At 46.5% G+C, this 20171-nt stretch overlaps 1 protein-coding gene across 1 annotated transcript in view; it reads left to right on the top strand.

The window, feature by feature from the left end:
• The window catches only part of KSR2 (kinase suppressor of ras 2), a 184574-nt gene that overhangs the window by 13435 nt on the left and 150968 nt on the right, over positions 1–20171 (top strand). Inside the window, exons 2-3 of the mRNA XM_088660098.1 lie at positions 11476–11616; positions 19999–20149. Of these exons, the coding sequence (XP_088516224.1) occupies positions 11476–11616; positions 19999–20149 (292 nt within the window). The remainder of the gene's footprint in view (positions 1–11475; positions 11617–19998; positions 20150–20171) is intronic.

Here is a 20171-nt window from a genome sequence, read left to right as displayed (position 1 = left end):
ACCCCAGGTTCAATCCCTAGCATTTCCAGCTAGCATTGGCAGACAACCCTCTCTGAAACCCTGGGGAGCTGCTGCCAGTCAGTGTAGACAGCGCTAGCTTAGATAGGCCTGTGGTCTGACTCGACAGCTTCCTATGATCCAGAAGAAGGGTTCTGACTACTTGGGCGAAACAAATTTGACCATCTTCCTCCCCTCCGAAAGAGAGACCTTGCTCCTGTTAAAACGGCGTCTCCCTTTTGTCTGCCCTCCGACGCACAACCAGCTGTCCTTTCGGGAGCCTGGCACAGTTGGGGGGGGGATCATCTGTCACTATAGTCAGGCTCTCACCTAATGTTGGAAATATGCGTTCATTAAACTTTCAAGCGCAGCCTCCCTTTGCCAAGGGAGCTCTCCAAGGTGGGTTGTATTTCTGCTCCTTCTCTGACGGAATCGCTGGTTGACCTGCGGGTGGGGGATGGACTCGGGCGATTGTACTCCACCTCGAGCGGTTGGCTCCGTGCCTTTAATTTATCACTATTATTATTATTTTTCTCTCCACCTGCGTTTCTCCTTTGTTTTAGCGAGATCTTAATCTCCCAGCAGGGCAGGCCGAGGGAGCAGTTTCCAGCCTCGGCTGACGTCAGTTGCAGCTCCCTCGATTAGCTGGCGCTAGGCGCTGGGAGAGAGGTGCAGCTGTCGTCCCTCTCCCTGGCGACCAGGTTTCATGCCATCCTTACCACCTCTTGCTTCAGCAAGTTGACACAGTGTGGTCCTCTGAAGCTCAGCAGGGCATGTTTACTCATTTATTTCAATGCCAAGCGGTTCTGCCCGTTCTCCACAACAACCCTGCGAGGGAGGTCAGACCGAGAAGCAGCAGCTGGCCCCTGCGGTCATCCAGTGAGATTTATGACCGAGTGGGGATTCGAACCCTGGCCTCCCGGGTCTTAGCCTGACCCTGTTACCACTACACCACACTGGCTCTCCTGGGCCTGGGGCTTGCTGTCCACACAGGCTAGCACGGAAGCAGGGGTGGTGCTCGCCTCCTGAGTACACTTCAGTTTTCCCAGCAGTTGTAGGCAATGGAGGTAAAGGGGCAGTGGCGCAATAATTGTTTTCCTTTCCAGCTGGTTTGCTAGCTGTGACCCCTCTTGGACAGAGGTGACTTGGCCACTGTACTCCGTGCTCCATGCTAAGTCCTGGATTGGATGACTGCAATGCGCTCTACATGGGGCTGCCCTTGAAGACAGCTTGGAAACTTCAGTTGGTCCAAAATGCAGCTTCCAGATTACTGGGTGGGGTTCCATTTAGATCTCATGTAACCCCTGTTTCTTAACAGCTGTGCTGGTTGCCAGTTTCTTTCTGGGCACAATTCAAGGTGCTCATGTCACCCCTATTTTCCGGAGGCAACCCTAGTTTTACAGAAGCTGTCCCGGTTTCATGATTTGATCCCGGCATGTCCTGCGTTTCCTTAGCGGACCCCTATTTTCATCGGAGAAATGTTGGAGGGTACTGGAGTTATGCGGCCCCCGAGCCAAGGAGATATGTAACTATACAACCTTTAGAAGTCATCTGAAGGAAGCCCTTATACAGTGGTACCTCTGGTTAAGAACTTAATTTGTTCCGGAGGTCCGTTCTTAACCTGAAACTGTTCTTAACCTGAGGTACCACTTTAGCTAATGGGTCCTCCCGCTGCCGCCACGCAATTTCTGTTCTCACCCTGAAGCAAAGTTCTTAACCCAAGGTACTATTTCTGGGTTAGCGGAGTCTGTAACCTGAAGCGTCCGTAACCCGAGGTACCACTGTATAGGGAAGTTTTCAAAAACGTTTTGTTATTTTTTTTAATCCATGTTGAAAGCCGCCCAGATTGACTGGGGCAACCCAGTCAGATGGGCAGTGTATAAATAGCATCATTATTATTATCGAATAGGACATCCCTATTTTCATCAGAGAAATGTTGGAGGCTACGACATTGGTGTTTAAAGACCTAAATAACTCGGACTCCAAATACCTGGAAGACTTTTCCTAAGAAGGGTTTTGGTTTGATCTAATAGGGCTTTTAGGTTCTTATGTTTAGGAAGATGAACCTAACACACCCTGGCTACTGCTGCAGAATAAAAGTAGTGAAGGATGACAGAGGGATAGAAAGAAGATAACAACGCAATAGAAAATGTGTCTTGATTTAGGTTTAAAGATAAAGGTAAAGATACCCCTGACCATTAGGTCCAGTCACGGACAACTCTGGGGTTGTGGTGCTCATCTCGCTCTATAGGCCGAGGGAGCCGGCATTTGTCCGCAGACAGCTTCCAGGTCATGTGGCCAGCATGACTAAGCTGCTTCTGGCGAACCAGAGCAGCGCACAGAAACGCCATTTACCTTCCCGCCGGAATGGTACCTATTTATCTACTTGCACTTTTGGTGTGCTTTCGAACTGTTAGGTTGGCAGGAGCTGGGACCGAGCAACGGGAGCTCACCCCGTTGCGAGGATTCGAACTGCCAACCTTCTGATAGGCAAGCCCTAGGCTCTGTGGTTTAGACCACAGCGCCACCATATCTATCTATCTATCTATCTATCTATCTATCTATCTATCTATCTATCTATCTATCTATATCTATCTATCTAATCTATCTTCATCATCATTATCATTATCATCATCTATATCTATCTACCTATCTACCTATCTATCTAAAAATATATAAGGCACAGCCCCCATTGGAGAGTTTGTAGTGCCATATCACATTTGAACCACAGCAGAGGTGAGGGAGAGGGGCTGCTTAAAATGGTGGCCGCTCAAGCGCTGCTGCTGCTGGCACCAACAAAGCCCAGCCCACTTCCTCCTCTAGGCAGGGCAGGGAGAAGCCAGGAGGAGGGAGGGAGGGAGGAGGCGCTGCTGAAGATTTGGGGCAGATAAATGAAAGAGCTCCACACAGCGGAGAGCTAATCTATGAGAAATTGCTGTCTTGATCCACAGGCCCAAAGGAGGGCTCAAGGGATTGGTTGGGTGCAGGGATACCAAAGAAGGATGTCCAAAAACATCAGAGGGATCAGTTCTAGTGCTTTATTAAAGAAAGGTGTAGACTTACAGCAAATTGGCCCGCCAGGTCTCCTAGTCTTTACTGACACAGGAAGGACATGGCAACAAGGAGATGGCTTGTCCACACCCATGCATTCTTTATACACATACGTAGAAGCAGACACCAGTTTGGGTAGCACTTCCCATCACTCCATCTGTCCAGAGGAGGGCACAGGTGGTAGATACCCAAATCTTACAGATAGTTCCCCCTTCTGGGCTCAGAGCCCAGCAACCCCAAGCCCACGGATAAGGATAGCATCAAAGCGAGCCAATTAGCCTATATCAAAGCAAACGAACACAAACATCCATGAGCTCCTGGCCAGCCAATTAATTGTGGGGTTATCTTGACTGCCAAGATGGCGTTTGCAGAGCTTCTGGAATGGTTCAACATACTTTCTTCCGCAGGAGGCAGTGGTGGCCATGAACTTGGAGGGCTGTAAAAGAGGATTAGAGGAATTCATGGAGGAGAGGGCTATTGAAGGCTACTAGCCAGGATTGTTATGCTCTCCCTCCAGAGTTGGAGGCAGTAATGCTTCTGAATACCAGTTGCAGGAAACCACAGGAAGGGAGAATGATCTCATGCTCAGGTTTCCCCTTGGGGGCATCTGGTCTGCCACTGTGAGAAGAGGATGCCGTAACAGATGGGCCATTGCTCTTCTTGTGTTCTTATCATCTTATTGGAGGTATCTGATATTATGGGAGCAGAACTCTTCCCAGTCAACTCGCTTAGATCCAGCTCCTTACTCTCTGGCTCCCCTTCAGGTTCTGACACTTCCTGGGGCCCCAGTTTCACCTCCCACAACCCACTGGGACCTTCCCTGGGGCCATCAAGTGCCAACTCCCCAAAATCCTCCCATTGCTGCCAAGGATTGGACCATTCCTTCCATGACATCTCGAAGGGCCCCAGGGCCTCGGCCCAGTATACCTGAAGGAGCATCTCTACCCCCCCCCATCGTTCAGACTGGACACTGAGGTCCAAATCCGAGGGCCTTCTGGCGGTTCCCTCCCTGCGAGAAGTGAGGTTACAGGGAAGCAGGCAGAGGGCCTTCTCGGTAGTGGCGCCCGCCCTGTGGAACGCCCTCCCATCAGATGTCAAGGAAATAAACCAACTATCTGACTTTTAGAAGACATCTGAAGGCAGCCCTGTTTAGGGAAGTTTTTAATGTTTGATGTTTTAGCGTGGTTTTAATATTCTGCTGGGAGCGGCCCAGAGTGGCTGGGGAAACCCAGCTAGATGGGTGGGGTATAAATAATAAATGATGATGACGATGTTGATGTTGATGATGACGATGACAACGACAGTAGCAATGGTTGACAAGGCTCCCCCATTCCTATTTGTGAAGAAGGGAGAGACTTTCAATGGAGTCAGATTCATTAGCGTGGATGGGGTAATGCTCTCAGCCAGCCCCTACCAGCCTGCCTGGTTTACTCATAACCAGCCCAGGGGATGGTCCTGGCTGTCAGATTCCTCCTCCTCAGTCTCACAGAAGAAGGGAGAATGGGGGCAAAAATAGAATTAGCTGCCTCTGCCTGCCATTGACTCTGGCTCCCCCTGCTGTTCGGCTCCCTGCCTTCCGCCCTACCACTGGGTGCGTTGACCCATTTTCTTGAAGGAAACCCGTATTGGAGTCCTGAGGCAGTTGAGCAGCTACGGACTCTCCCCTCTCATCACACCGCTCCCCCCTTCTCCCCCTTGCCTGCCATCTCCATGGAGAATAAGCTGTTTGAGGGACACAGAGAGGGGGCTGAGGATAAATATTTTCTCTTATCACCTCGTAGCCACAGTCTCTATTCAGGTATCAGCTTGCAGGATGCTCTTTCGAAATGAGCAGAGGCTGGGCTTGTGCTGGGCAAAAGAGATGGAGAAATGAGCAGAGCTTTTGTCTGCTTCTACTTTAAATTTGCATATCCTCCTTTTCTGTTTAAACTCCTAACAAGGGATGGACAGAGAACCTGTCAATTTCAGTTTCTCATTTTTACAACCCTAAGTTCTCCACATTTCCGCACCAGTTTGCAATTGTTTAAAAACGAAGTCCTCGTGAAAATTCTTAAGTGTTTTAGTGTGAATTTCTCCCAAGTATACACATTGTTTGCATGCGATTTCTCCTGATATACGGTACACTTTTGCAAAGCAATTTTCCTAACACAATGCATCTTTCCATGTTATCATCATCATCATTATTATTACTAAAGTTCATTTGTGTGCAGACTTTAGTAAATGTATATTTGTACATGTTACTTGGTCAGAGAACTGCCTTGCAAAATTCAGAGGAGAGTGAATTTCAGAGAATGGCTGTGTTTCAGTTTGCATGTTATTTTACAAATTGCAAATTAAGTACGAGTGCCTTAAAATGTGAACTGAGTTGAATTTCTCTCCCATCATAACCAAAGCGACTTGCAATGCCAGGAGAACAGCATACAATGAAGAAATAAAACACTGAATGGATAGATCTCTGAGGACAGTGTTTTTTATTTATTTATCTATTCATTCATTTTATCTATTCCTTTATCTAACAGCTTTATATCCCAATTTTCCTCCAAGGAGCTCATAATGGTTCTCCTCCCTCCTCCTCATTTTATCCTCACAACAACCCTGTGAGGTAGGGTAGGCTGAGAGGCAGTGACTGGCCCAAGGCCACTTCAATGAGCTTCATGGCTGAGTGGGGATTTGAACCCTGGTCTTCCAGGTTCAATACTCTGTGCCACACTGGATGTCTATCCCGTCCCTTCCTCCTTAAAGGGTTAGCTCCCTTACACAGAACAGGACTCTGGGCAGCTGCAAGAGAGCCCTGCAGGCTGGCACCCCACTGCCAGAGATGTTGTCTAAGCAAGGAGCTGAAGGTAACCCAAACTCTATGTAGCCTGAAGGTCAGGATGTTGTCTGTTCCACATCTCTGGATTGTAAAAGAGGCATTGCCTGATTTTGCAGTCTGTGGCTTCAGCAAGGTTTGGGAAATGAAAATACCGCAGGAGACTTATCTTCTGAGGATGGTGGCATGGCAGGACTGTGGCTGAATAATAATAATAATAATAATAATAATAATAATAATAATAATAATAATAATTTATTTATACCCTGCCCAACTGGCTGGGCTTCCCCAGCCACTCTGGGTGGCTTCCAACAGGATATCAAAAATACAATAAAAGATCAAACATCATTAAAAACTTCCCTAAACAGGTCTGCCTTCAGATGTCTTCTAAAAGTCAGATAGTTGTTTATATCTGATGGGAGGGTGTTCCACAGGACAGGTGCCACTACTGAGAAGGCCCTTTGCCTGGTTCCCTGTAGCTTCACTCAGGCCCGGCTCTAGGTAGACCCCCGGTGGCGTAGGGCACCATGGCGCCGGCCCGCCAGAAAGGCGCCGCGAGCTGCGCCCGCCTGCTGGCCGGCCGATCAGCCGGTCCGCCGCGCAGCTGCACCTGTGGGAGCCGCGTTGCGCGCTGCGCCCACCCGCCCACCGCGCTGGGAAACGGGGCGGGAGGGCGCCGGAGAGATCCGGCGCACCACAGCGGCAGGGGCGTTTAAGACGGCCCTGGCTTCACTTCTCGCAGTGCGGGAACCGCCAGAGGGCCCTTGGCGCTGGACCTCAGTGTCCGGGCTGAATGAAGGGGGTGGAGACGCTCTTTCAGGTATTGGGGCAATTTTCCACAAGTTAAACAGTTCAGACTGTGTCTTCATCTGTGTCCTCAGATATACATGCAAGGTGACGGGGGCGAGTCAACCTCAGGGTCGTGGTGTGTTTGTTGGCTGGGAGCGAGACAGGAGTGATACCGGTAGCTCAGTCGGTAGAGCATGAAAATCTCAGAGTTGTGGGTTCCAGCCCCATGTTGGGCAACAGATTCCTGAATTGCAGGGGGTTGGACCAGACGACCCTCGTGGGCTCTTCCAACTTTACAGTTATATGATTCTATGAAGGGGAGGAACAGGTAAGGAAACCATTGTCTCAAATGAGGCCTCAGCTAATGGAATCAAACTTTCCAGCAAATTTCCAATTCAGGTAGTTTCATGCTGGCGTATTCACTTGCTTGCATGACAGAACCAGGAAAAGGAAAATGGCAGGAGCTTCCCAAGCTATGGGCAAAGCATGATGGCAGCAAGTTGGCATGTGAGGTTGGAACAGCATCATTATGACGGGGAAGGGAAGGTGCAAAAGATGAAAAGAGTGGGGGTTTGGAAAGCACAGCAAGATCTTATTTATATATATAAAAATGTAGGCATTGCGTGTGCAGAGGTCACAGCCTTTCTCCATAACTGTTGAACTGTAATGTAACAAATTTGGCCACAACGTTCCATGCCCATCAGTGAGGGATCTGGCATTAAAAAAAATTCCAAAAAAAGCACAGCTTTCACACCTAAAATAGTGAATAAACGCAAAACACAAATGACATCAATAACCCCTCCCCCCCAAAAAATCCACAGCAACGCGTGGCCGGGTCAATTTATTGGGTTTATGAGAAGCCAACAGCCAGGACCACTCCTGGTTGGAAGCATTCAGAGGAATCAACACTGAGATGGAAGGGGCATATTTCCATCTCTGAGCCAATAGTGTCCATGCTGCTTTCATCGAATAAATAAATAATCGTTTCTGCTCCATCGGAATCTCTGTACCTAAAATGCCGACCAGAGACAAATGGCTGATGAAGATGATGGACTACGCCGAAATGGCGATACTGACTGGGTAAATCAGAAACCAGGAAGAGAAGAACTTTGAGAAGGAATGGGGAAAATGTGTAATGTATTTAAGAGAACCACTGTAAACAACTAAAAACTTTGGCAGGATCTGACTCATGCTTGTAATGTACAAAAACTATGGTGAAAATGAATTATTTTTCGTAATTTTTAAAGAGAAAATAACAGAAGCAGTTGGGAAAAAAAAAGATTGATAAAAGTAACCCCGGAAGGGCGGAGGAGAGTCGAAGGATTCAGGGAATCTTAAACGATGAGGTGGATGTTTTCTTTGAATTTAATTTTTTTAAAAAAATAAAAATATATTTTAAAAAAGAAAAAGATATTGGCAGGGCAGCGCTTTGTTTGCCTGGCAGAACAACGGACACAACCCTTTACCTTTTGACTGTAGGTGACATTCAAGCCACACAGAAACCAGAGGTTTCTACAGATAATTTCCTCTAAAAGGAAAACCTCTCTCCCTTCTCTGTCCAGGCAAGCAAGAGGTGTTATCACAGTTCAAGGGGCACATTCCAGCCAGGCAAAGACTCTGAGCAGCACCAGTGAGAGTTGTGGCCTGGGAAGAGTCCTGAGGTCCGAGCAGAGAGTACTGGAGGGCCACATTCACACCTCCCACCCCAGACCTGAAGTTCCTCATCCCTTTGTCAGCATCTGCCAACACACACCTGGTGAAGTCATATCCGGTCCACAACCTGACAGTTATTCTTTTGGGGTGCTGCTACGAGACACCTGTTGGTGTCTCTGCAGTGGAAGAACCAGCAGGGCTACGAAAAAGGCTGAAGAGGCAGACACCCCTGGGTATATAATGCAGCGCCACCTTGTGTCAGGAATGGTGAGCTGCAACTTAACAGGGACTGGAGAGAAGTTTTTCTCACCCTCTCATAGCTCTTGGACTGTAAGACAAGCTGAATGCTGGAGATTTAAGGGCAGATAAAATAAAGGACTCACCCATGTGTGCAACACATTGTTAAACTGTGGAACTCGCTGCCGCAGGACACACTGACGGCCACCGATTTGGCTTTGAATGAGGGATTGGACAAATCCCTGGATGAAAACGCTATGTCAGGGGTCAGCAAACTTTTTCAGCAGGGGGCCGGTCCACTGTCCATCAGAACTTGAGGGGGGCCGGACTATATTTTGGAAAAAAATGGCACATTCTACTCATGTAAAAACACCAGGCAGGCCCCACAAATAACCCAGAGATGCATTTTAAATAAAAGGACACATTCTACTCACGTAAAAACATGCCGATTCCCGGACCGTCTGCAGGCCAGATTTAGAAGGCAATTGGGCCGCATCTTGTCCCCAGGCCTTAGCTTGGGGACCCCCTGGGCTATGCTCTATACCGGGGGTCGGCAAATCTTTTTAGCCGCGGGCTGGTCCACTGCCCCTCAGACCTTCTGGTGGGCCAGAGAAGTGGCACCTGGAGGGGGGAGCTGGAAGAAGAGGTGAGGGGGGCAAGTAGTCCACCCCCCAGCTGCTGCGCTTACCTTCCTTGGGGCTGCTGCTGCTGCCGCTTCTCATGGGTAGGCAGAGCGAGCTCGTCCGCTCTCTGGCCCACAGGAGCACCAGGTCGGCTGCGGCGGTGACAGAGGGAAGATGAGCTTCGTGAAAGGGCTGGCTCCGGAGAGGGGCTGCTTAAAATGGCGCTCAGCCAGCTCAGTCCAGCCCCCTTCCTCCTCTAGGCAGGGCAGTGAGAAGCCGGGAGGAGGGAGGGAGGAGACACCACCGAAGTGTGTGTGAGGGAGAGGGGGGGGGAAATGCAATGGCTCAGAGAAGAAAAAAGGCGCAGCCTGAACAAACAGAACCCCCACGCCAATCCATGGACAGTCCGTGGGCCAGATCCTGAAGGCAATTGGGCCTGATCCGGCCCTAGGGCCTTAGTTTGCCGATCCTGGCTCTATACCTCCACTGTCACAGGCAACAACACTTCTGAATATCCGTAGCTGGAAGCCACAGGAGAGAAGAGTGTTCTTGTGTTTGGGTCCTGTTTGCAGGGTTTCCCATTGGGGCATCCAGTTGGCCACTGGGAGAACAGGATGCTGGACTAGAGGGGCCATTGGCCTGATCCAGCAGGCTCCTCTTACATTCTTATGCTCTTATTTTCTTCTGGTCAACTTTGTGAGCCTGTGTGCCAGTGATGGGCTTGGCCAGAGGCAAAAGGAGTTAGAGCGACGAGGGCAAATTTTTGCCTTTGTGCAATAGGCTGGCTTAAAAACAACAGAACTATATACCTTTTTCAGTCTGCTTCGAAAATGACAGTGACCAGGAAGGGTTTTGTTTTTGTTTTTTGCTTAAATCCTTTTGCAAAAATAAAAATATCATTTTTGCATTATGAAAGGGGATCTCTGAGATTTTAAATAACTGGACCACAGGGTGTGTAACTCTGTTGTGCCTGGATCTTATTTGCATTTACCTATTGGGCTTTCTGAGTTCTTTTTGATTAAAAAAAAATCTTTGTAAAAGAAAAGAAAGAAGCCTATGAAGAAAGTGGTGTGGTAACTTAGGTTTGGTCAAACTTGCTTGCTCAAAAAAACTCAGGGGCTTGAAAGAAGATGGAAGGATTTTAATAGACTATTGGATAAGATCTGGACATGATTGATTAGAAAGCACTGAATATAAGAGAACGAGTCTGAAGTATGGGAAGTCAATTTTAAATCTGTATAATTTGGCAGAAGATTTGGATTAATTGTTTAATTGGTATTTGTATCATTTGAAAATGGATTAGGTGTTTAAATTGGAAAATCTAATAAAAATGTTTATTAAAAAAAGAAAGAAAGTGGTGTGGTAAACTTGAGCAAAATTACTAAGAATGAAATACATGCTTCCGTTTCCATGGGAAATAAAATAAGTGTGGGGTGTATGATTGACTCTTTATCTCAGGGACGCTGGTTCAAGTCCCACATTGGGCAAAAGATTCCCGAATTGCAGGGACTTGGACTAGTTGATCCTTCCAACCCTTTGTTGTTGTTTAGTCGTTTAGTCGTGTCTGACTCTTCGTGACCCCATGGACCATAGCACGCCAGGCACTCCTGTCTTGCACTGCTTCCCGCAGTTTGGTCAAACTCATGTTTGTAGCTTCAAGAACACTGTCCAACCATCTCGTCCTCTGTCGTCCCCTTCTCCTTGTGCCCTCCATCTTTCCAAACATCAGGGTCTTTTCCAAGGATTCTTCTCTTCTCATGAGGTGGCCAAAGTATTGGAGCCTCAGCTTCACGATCTGTCCTTCCAGTGAGCACTCAGGGCTGATTTCCTCAAGAATGGATAGGTTTGATCTTCTTGCAGTCCATGGGACTCTCAAGAGTCTCCTCCAGCACCACAATTCAAAAGCATCAATTCTTCGGCGATCAGCCTTCTTTATGGTCCAGCTCTCACTTCCATACATCACTACTACAATTCTATAATTCCATGACTCTCCCCGTAACCACTTTTGAGTCTGCCCCCACTCCTTACTAGACATGGTGGCTAGATTCTGCCCCCACTGTCAGTGGCAATATACCCCCGAGTACCACTTTTATTTATATATGGAAAAAAATTGAATGACATAAATAAATGGCGGCAACACCTGCAGGTGTAATTCATTAGGGGCCAGGCCGCGAACTCCTAGAGGGTGCGGAAGGGAGCATGGCGGGGAGAGGAGGGGGTAACATGCCTAGGGGGTGGGCGGGATCTCCTGACAGACAGCTGCCTTGACTCTGCCTACCTCCTGTCTCTTCCCAACCCTTTTCTGTTTTCCAGAGCAAACTGGTGAAGTACTTCAGCCGCCAGCTCTCGTGCAAGAGGAAAGTGGCCCTCCAGGAACGCAATGCCAAGCTCGAGGGCTTCCCGCAGCTGCTGCACTGGTTCCGCATCGTCAACGTCCGCAAGGAGGTCATGGAGGTGAGCTGCGTGCAGGGTCTCAGAGGGGTTGGCCCCTGCCTCTTCCCAAGCCTCCCTCTTCCAGCTTCTTGTCCCTCCAGCCCCTCTCCCCTTCCTCTGTTCTGTGTGCCTTTGATGGTGCTCTACGAATCGCTCCTTTTTGGAGCAAGCGCAATAAGACGGGGACCAAACTGGGGTCGCTAAAAAGCACAGCGGAAGAATCATGTGCTGTGAGGTCACAGTGCTGAGGTGTTTTAATTCAGGCATCCCCAAACTTCGGCCCTCCAGATGTTTTGGACTACAATTCCCATCATCCCTGACCGCTGGTCCTGTTAGCTAGGGATCATGGGAGTTGTAGGCCAAAACATCTGGAGGGCCGCAGTATGGGGATGCCTGATTTATTTATTTAGTTAGTTAGTTAGGTGATGTAAAGCAGAGGCAGTTGAAAGCACACTGAAAAACTGAAGTTCTCTGCAAACCTACACTTCACTTACGTTTTTTTTTTTAAAAAAAGTTTTTACAGTGGTACCTCAGTTGTGGAACATATCTGATGCTGAAAACCTGGAATTAAATGCTTCTGTTTTCGAACGTGCCTCGGAAGTCGAACGTCTTCCGCTGAGTCCCCCCCCCCCAATTTTCTCCATTGACTTTGCAGACTGCCGTTTGCGCCTTGGTTTTTGAATGTTTTGGAAGTCGAACCGTCTTCCGGAACAGATTTTGTTCAACAACCGAGGTAAAGGTAAAGGGACCCCTGACCATTAAGTCCATTCGCGGACGACTCTGGGGTTGCGGCGCTCATCTTGCTTTATTGGCCGAGGGTGCCGGTATACAGCTTCCAGGTCATGTGGCCAGCATGACTAAGCCGCTTCTGGCGAACCAGAGCAGCACACGGAAACGCTGTTTACCTTCCCGCTGGAGCGGTACCTACCGTATTTATCTACTTGCACTTTGACGTGCTTTCGAACTGCTAGGATGGCAGGAGCTGGGACCGAGCAACAGGAGCTCACCCCGTCGCAGGGATTCGAACCGCTGACCTTCTGATCAGCAAGCCCTAGGCTCTGTGGTTTAACCCACAGCGCCACTCATGTCCCTTTAACAACCAAGGTACCACTGTATTAAATATTGTATTGTGTTTCAAAACAGCCAAATAAACAAGGAAAAATACATCTAGCGTCTCCCCTTTAGATTCATAGAGTCTTTTCCGCAGTTGCTTTATGAGACACTATTGTCATATTGCTGGAGGGGAAAGAGAGGGAGATGCAGGGGGTAAACAAGGGGTGCGCATGGAGATAGATAAAATCAGAAACACCTTCACTACCTGTTCCTCCAAAACAAACTAAGGAAAATTCCCGCGACACTAAACAGGCCCACACAGTCCATGCTTAAAGCATGGAAGGAAGAAACAGGAACATGGAAGCCCAACCGCATCTCATTACCCTTATTCCATCATTCAGCCCAAAGCATCCATATAAAAGATCTGGCAAGCTAAAGGTCTATCATATCGCCAACTTTTACACTTCACTTCCTTTTTTTTCTTTTTGTAACATAAAAACTTCGTTAGAGCCAAAATTCACAATATGGTATGTGGTTACAAAGAACCGTTCCTAGGATTGCCTTATTTTGAACTAGGGGCCTTGTAGTTATAATTCTAACACAGGCATAGGCAAACTCGGCCCTCCAGATGTTTTGGGTGGGACTACAACTCCTGCGATCCCTACCTAACAGGACTGGTGGTCAGGGATGATGGGAATTGTAGTCCCAAAACATCTGGCGGGCCGAGTTTGCGTATGCCTGCTCTAACAGTAGTTTGATCTCCAGTAATGAGTACATGGTCATGTTTAAATCCATGCAAATAATGTATTTCACTGGTAGATCTCCACAGGATGGTCCTTTTTGAAAGGCACAAAAGTGGGCCAAGATATGGTCAGTTGGCAACCCCTGACTCTTTTCCAAGCCACAATTTCTGCTGACTCTCCCAGGAAGCAGTTTTTGAGATATGAATATACAATGACTCAGCAGAACCCACCTATGGCAGCATCATCACCTACTCAGCCAATCACCTTTCTTCTCTCTGTCCCCTTATGATTTGAAGCTTGCTCGACAGATGACAACCGGCCGTTGATTACTGGTGCTTGAGTGTACCAGTATGCGCTTTATCAAAAGGATTGCCGGTTTTATTACTTTTATATATTCTCTGATCAAATCCCTCTTTTAAGGTAAGAGACAAATAAAAGGAAGCACTCCCGAATATAAGCCGCACTCTCCTTCCAATTTCAGACCCTGAAAAATTAAAAGTGCGGCCACACTTCACTTCTTTGATGCACTGTCTCCACAGGTCCACAAGAGGGCAGCATTGCTCAACTCTGTGAGTCTTTTTCCCACAGGAGAAACAACAACTGGCTTCCTAAAAAAAAGCTCAACAACTCTGATAATGATCACTCTGATCACTGCTAGTTTTTTAATACTGTGAGTAGATCGCAGAGACTTGGAAGCTGGATGCCCCTGATCTAGCTCATATGCATAGGCTTAGCTGGCAGCTCCTTTTCAACACTAAAACACCTCTTTTTTTTAGTGTTAAAGGGAGCAAAATGAGAAATAGGATGGGAAACCTTTGTTCTTTTTATGTTGGGTCACTTTCTCAGTGGAAAATCTGAAAAGCAACATAGGGCCATAGGAAGCTGCCTTAGCCTGGTCCTTGGTCCATCTATTTCAATACTGGCAACTCTGACCGGCAGCAGTGGTTCCCCAGGGTTTGGGGCAAGGGACATCCCAGCGGTAACGGAAGACGCTGAGCGTTGAACTTGGGACTTTCTGTGAGCAAGGCAGATGCTCTACCCTTGAACTACACAGTAAGCAAATCTTGAAACTATAAACCACTTCTGATAATACCTAGGAAACATCAAGGGAAGAGCAGAAGAGCATCTGTTTGCATGCAGAAGTTCCCATGTTCAGACCCTGAAGGCATATCCTGCTAGGGCTGACAGAGAGACCCTTGCCTGTAACTTTGCTGCCAGTCAGTGCAGACAGTCCTGAGCTCGATGGGCCAACGGTGGCCCTCCAGGCATTTTCATCTGGCCCTTGGGACTCTGCCCAGGCCCTGCCCCTCTTTAGCCCTGCTTTGTCTCAGCTTCTAGGGAATCTCTCAGACCAGGGGTCCCCAAACTAAGGCTCGGGGGCCAGATGCAGCCCAATCGCCTTCTAAATCCGGCCCACGGACGGTCCGGGAATCAGCATGTTTTTACATGAGTAGAATGTGTCGTTTTATTTAAAATGCATCTCTGGGTTATTTGTGGGGCATAGGAATTGGTTCATATTTTTTTTCAAAATATAGTCCGGCCCCCCACAAGGTCTGAGGGACAGTGGACCGGCCCCCTGCTGAAAAAGTTTGCTGACCCCTGTCTCAGACCAAGCAGGCTGCCATAGTCCTTTGACACAGATAGCATTGTTTCTTTTTTTCAATCTCACTCACTTCTTTCTTTCTTTCTTTCTTTCTTTCTCTCTCCCCCCCCCCCCCCGGCACTCTATTTTTTTATAGATGAAATTTTCTTAATAAAATATTACTATTAATAGTAAACAACGCACAGACTCCAGGGGCTGCACACTGAATTTGAATTTCCGTATCGTAAATCAAAGCTGCTCGCAATATAGTTAATATTCTTTAATATGCACAGTTAATGGCTCAAATGTGTCCTTGAACTGTAATGGGGCATCTTAGAATCATAGAATTATAGAGTTGGAAGGGACCCCAAGGGTCATTTAGCGCAACCCCCTATAATTCAGGAATCTCAACTAGACCATACATTACAGGTGGCCATCTGACCTCTGCTTAAAAACCTCCAGGGATGGAGAATCCACCACCTGCCAAGGGAGACCTTTCCACTGTCGAACAGATCTTGTTATGTACTAAGCTTGGATCCTAGAACAATAGGCAAGTAGGATCCTAGAATGCAACAACTGATTGGCTTGCAGGAGAAGACCAATCAGGCTCCAGGAAGAAGTTAACCAGCCTATTAGGCTGGTAGGATCATAGAATTCAACAACTGATTGGCCTGCAGAAAAAGACCAATCAGGCTCCAGGAGGGAAGCAGAACCAGCCAATCAGATGGGACTCATTGTGTGAATAATGTATATAAAAGCTTGAGGTTTGGGGGGCCATTTCATTCACTGTTTTACTAGCTGCAATAAAGAGCATGAAGTCACTACAGTGACTCCGAGTATATTTCAGATCTTATTGTCAGAAAGTCCTTCCTGATGTGTAGTTGGAATCTCCTTTGTGTTTAGTTGGAATCTTTGCATTGTTCTGTATAATTGCTGTTTCAATGAAAGATCTTTTGTTCAGTACAAATCTCTCTCTCTTAAAAAAACATTTATTCAAAAGCTACAATGCAATACATTTCCCATCAATTTATCCGCTCCGCAGTTCAAATACCTGAAACCATCATTCTCCCTGAGCCCCCCAGGAGCCCCATGGGGCAAGCTTACGCTTATTTAGCAGGAGAGCTGTTTGCGATGTCACCAGGTAATTTTCGCTACCCAGAGAAAACTCCCAGTTGCGCTTGGCAACTGAGCAAGTGGCTGAATGGCTCGATGTCACATTCAGAAATGCAACTCGTTAATATCTTCTTGGCTTCTTGCTCCCCCCCCCTCTCAAAAGTCTCTTGGGGAGCCCAGTACCTGGGAGCGATCTTGCCCACCCCCGCAGCGCCTTAAATTGCCCCGAGGTGCAGAGGCGCACTGACCATTTCCATGGGATTTCTGGCCCTTGGCTATTTCTAGGAATAGAAACTTCATAAATATTGAATCTGTTACTTACCTTGGCTCCATCTCCAGCACACATTTAAAGCGGCGTTGTACCCCTTAAAGCAGCCCTGGGTTCCCTCGGAGAATCCCGGGAGCTGTAGTTTGTTACAGGTGCTAATAAACTTTATTAGAATTCAAATTAAAATACATTTACAAACAAACAAACAAACAAACAAACAATAATATAAAAATAATAACATACAAAATCATATATAAATAATAGTAGAACATACAAAATAATAATGTACAAAATCATATATAAAAACAAACAAATAAACAAAAAAACAAAAATCATACATTCAGACATACATTTGTACCCAAAATCAAAATAATCAAAATACATTTAAACATATAAATTTAACCTATAAATGAACCTATAATTATCCACTATGTTCCTAATTTCCCTTTAATTCATACACATTTGTTTCTTCCCCTGTATCTCCTCCTCCCATAATAGACTTCCACTTATCTCCATCTCAGGTTCTTTAGTTAATATACTCTGGTACTGCTTCCCCTCAATCCTATGTATATATTCCAAACATTGATACTGTATCTTATAATTCTTATATGACATCTTAACTCAAGATAAATCACCTTCACTCGGCTTTGTCAACTTAAATCAAATCAACTCAATACGAGGCGTTAGAAGTAGACCCAAGACTTCACCGCGGGGCACTGTCCTTTCATGTACTCTCCAAATTTTTCCCAGTTCTGTTGAAATTTCTTATTAGTATGCCCTCTAATTGAATTGGTCAGATTATCCAAATCTTCTCCTGCCACTCCAGAATATTGGGTACTTCATGCTTTTTTCCAATAGGATGCAATCAAAGTTCTTGCAGCCGCCATGGCATACAAGAACAATGTTGCATCCGGTTTTTATAATTGTGTTATCCATTATCCCCAATAGAAAAGATTCAGGGCTTTTCTTCATGTTATATTTGAATATTTTTTTGATTTCCTCGAATACTTGGTTCCAAAAGTTCCTTATTTCCCTGCAGTGCCACCACGCATGTATAAATGCCCCCGTCTCCTTCCGGCATTTCCAACATAAATTATACAGGTGCTGAGAGTTGTTAGGAGACTCCCCACACCCTGTTCCCTTCACAGAGCTACAGTTCCCAGAGTGGTCTAACAATCTATCCCTCTTCCAGGGAGTTCTGGGAATTGTAGCTCTTGTGAGGGGAACAGAGATCTCCTAAAAACTCTCAGCACCCTTAGCAAACTACAGTTCCTGAAATCCTTGGGAGGAATCCAAGACTATTTAAAATGGTACGACACTGCTTTAAACGTATAGTGTAGATAGAAACATTTTAAGATCCAGAGAGGAGAGAGAAGCAGTGTGTTTATACCCTCCAACATTTCTCCAATAAAAACAGGGACATCCTATTTAATAATAATAATCATAATAATAATAATACAGTCAAACCTTGGATCCTGAACGCCTCCGTTTTGGAATGTTTCAGCTCCCGAATGCCAAAAATCTGGAAGTAAATGCTCCAGTTTTTGAACATTTTTTGGAAACCGAATGGCTGACATGGCTTCCGCTTGAGTGCAGGAAGCTCCTGCAATCGATCAGAAGCCGTGCCTCGGTTGTCGAACATTTCAGAAGCTGAACGGGCTTCTAGAATGCATTATGTTTGACAACTGAGGTTTGACTGTAATAATAATAATAATAATAATAATAATTATTATTATTATTATTATTATTATTATTATTTTATTATTTATACCCTGCCCATCTGACTGGGTTGCTCCAGCCACTCTGGGTGGCTTCCAACATATATAAAAACATAATAAAACATTTAAAAAGCTTCCCTGTAGAGGGCTGCCTTCAGATGTCTTCTAAAGGTTGTTATCTCCTTAGCTTGGGGGGTCTCATAACTCCCTACCCTACCTCCCTACCTCCAACATTTCTTTGATGAAAATAGGGACATCCTAAGGAAAAGCGGGTGGCACTGTGGTCTAAACCACAGAGCCTAGGGCTTGCCGATCAGAAGGTCAGCGGTTCGAATCCCCGCAATGGGGTGAGCTCCTGTTGCTTGGTCCCAGCTCCTGCCCACCTAGCAGTTCGAAAACACGTCCAAGTGAGAGTAGATAAATAGGTACCGCTCCGGCGGGAAGGTAAACATCGTTTCCATGTGCTGCTCTGGTTCACCAGAAGCGGCTTTGTCATGCTGGCCACATGACCCGGAAGCTGTCTGCGGACAAACGCCAGCTCCCTCGGCCTATAGAGCGAGATGAGCGCCGCAACCCCAGAATCCTTGTCCGCAACTGGACGGTCAGGGGTACCTTTACCTTTAAGGAAAAGTGGGACATTCTGAGATCAAATCAGAAGCTGGGGTGGCTTCTGTAATTCTGGGACTGTTGCTGAAAAATAGGGACACTTGGAGGGTCTGTTTACTCACTAAAGAAGATTTAATGACAAAACATAAGAATCTACTTTTTCGTTAATTTTGTATTTCAGGTGGCGGGTGATGTAAATGTATGATTTTCTTTTGTTTGTTTTTTGTCGATGTGTACAATAAAGCATAAACTCAAAAAAAAAAAAGCAGCAAGGCTCTTCCCAGTTATTTGTTTATTTATTTATTTGCAAAGATGTCTAGACTGCTAGCGTTAAGAGAGAGGAACCCCCCCCCCCCAGCGTTGAACAGCTTAAAAATCAATAATACAATTGCATTCATAAGACAAGTACAAAACAGGTCTTAAATCAAATCAATAGACCAACATATACAGTATAACTGGATCACCCCTTAAGGAAAACCTTGTGTTAGTAGTAGCATTCATTGGGAGCAGGTGCCTCTTGGAGCTGGTAGGGTGCTGGGCATGGAGACCAACAGTAGGTGGCGCTAAAGACAAAGGCAGACAGAGGCCAATTTAATTCCAGTTTTGATCCCATCGTCCCTGCTGGGGTAGCACTGAGATAGGGTGGGGAGTGGGGAGGAAGCTGCCAGGCAAGGTCCCTGGCCTGGATGTTCTGTAAAGAAGAAGTCAGGCAGGCTAAGGGACTGGCTAAGGGCAGGCCGAATTTGTTGGGGGCAGTTCCCCGTTTGCTCTGAGTTGTATCCAATATTACCATTTAATTTTTGCCTGGTTTTGTGCCTATGAAACAAAAAGAAAAGATTTAAAAAATTTAAACCATAAAGCGACACAGCCTGGAAGGACAGAAGTCCAAAAATACAGCGTGGCTCCCAAAGGATAATAAAGTGTTAACTCATTCAAAGGTTCCCTTTACTAATAACAAAGCTATGTAAAAATGAGTGTATTCTCCACCTGTGAGTTCCACAGGATCGATAATAGAGGTTCTATAAAGCCTTAGAAGAGCCAGACATTTGCTTATGCCGGTGACACAGAGCACCTGTCTGCCTCAATATTTATGTACGAAATTGCACCCAAAATTTGTCCTCCTCTCGGCAAACCCATTGGAATGAAGGAACCCGATTCAAACCTGATTCATCCCACTGGGTCTGTTCTAAGTAGGATATGTTTGGCTGCAACCCATTTCAGGAGGATGTGGCTGAGTTGTTGATCTCTGGCAGATTCGCTTGGCCTGATGAAACTCTCTTCCTCCTTCTTATGACACTTGCCTTTCCCCCCTCCCTCTAGGAAATCACTCCCGGCCAGTTGAACCTGGAGGACCTTCTGGAAATGACGGACGAGCAGGTCTGCATGACGGTGAAGAAGTTTGGGGCCAACCAGGAAGAATGCGCAAGGCTCAACGCCTCCCTCTCCTGCCTCCGGAGCGTCCATAAATCAGGTGGGAAGGTGTGCTCTCCCTC

Source organism: Zootoca vivipara, chromosome 16 (genome assembly GCF_965207765.1).
Source record: "Zootoca vivipara chromosome 16, rZooViv2.hap1.1, whole genome shotgun sequence".
Lineage (NCBI taxonomy): Eukaryota > Metazoa > Chordata > Lepidosauria > Squamata > Lacertidae > Zootoca > Zootoca vivipara.
Note: the sequence above shows the minus strand (reverse complement) of the source record. Positions and strands in the feature narration are given on the sequence as shown.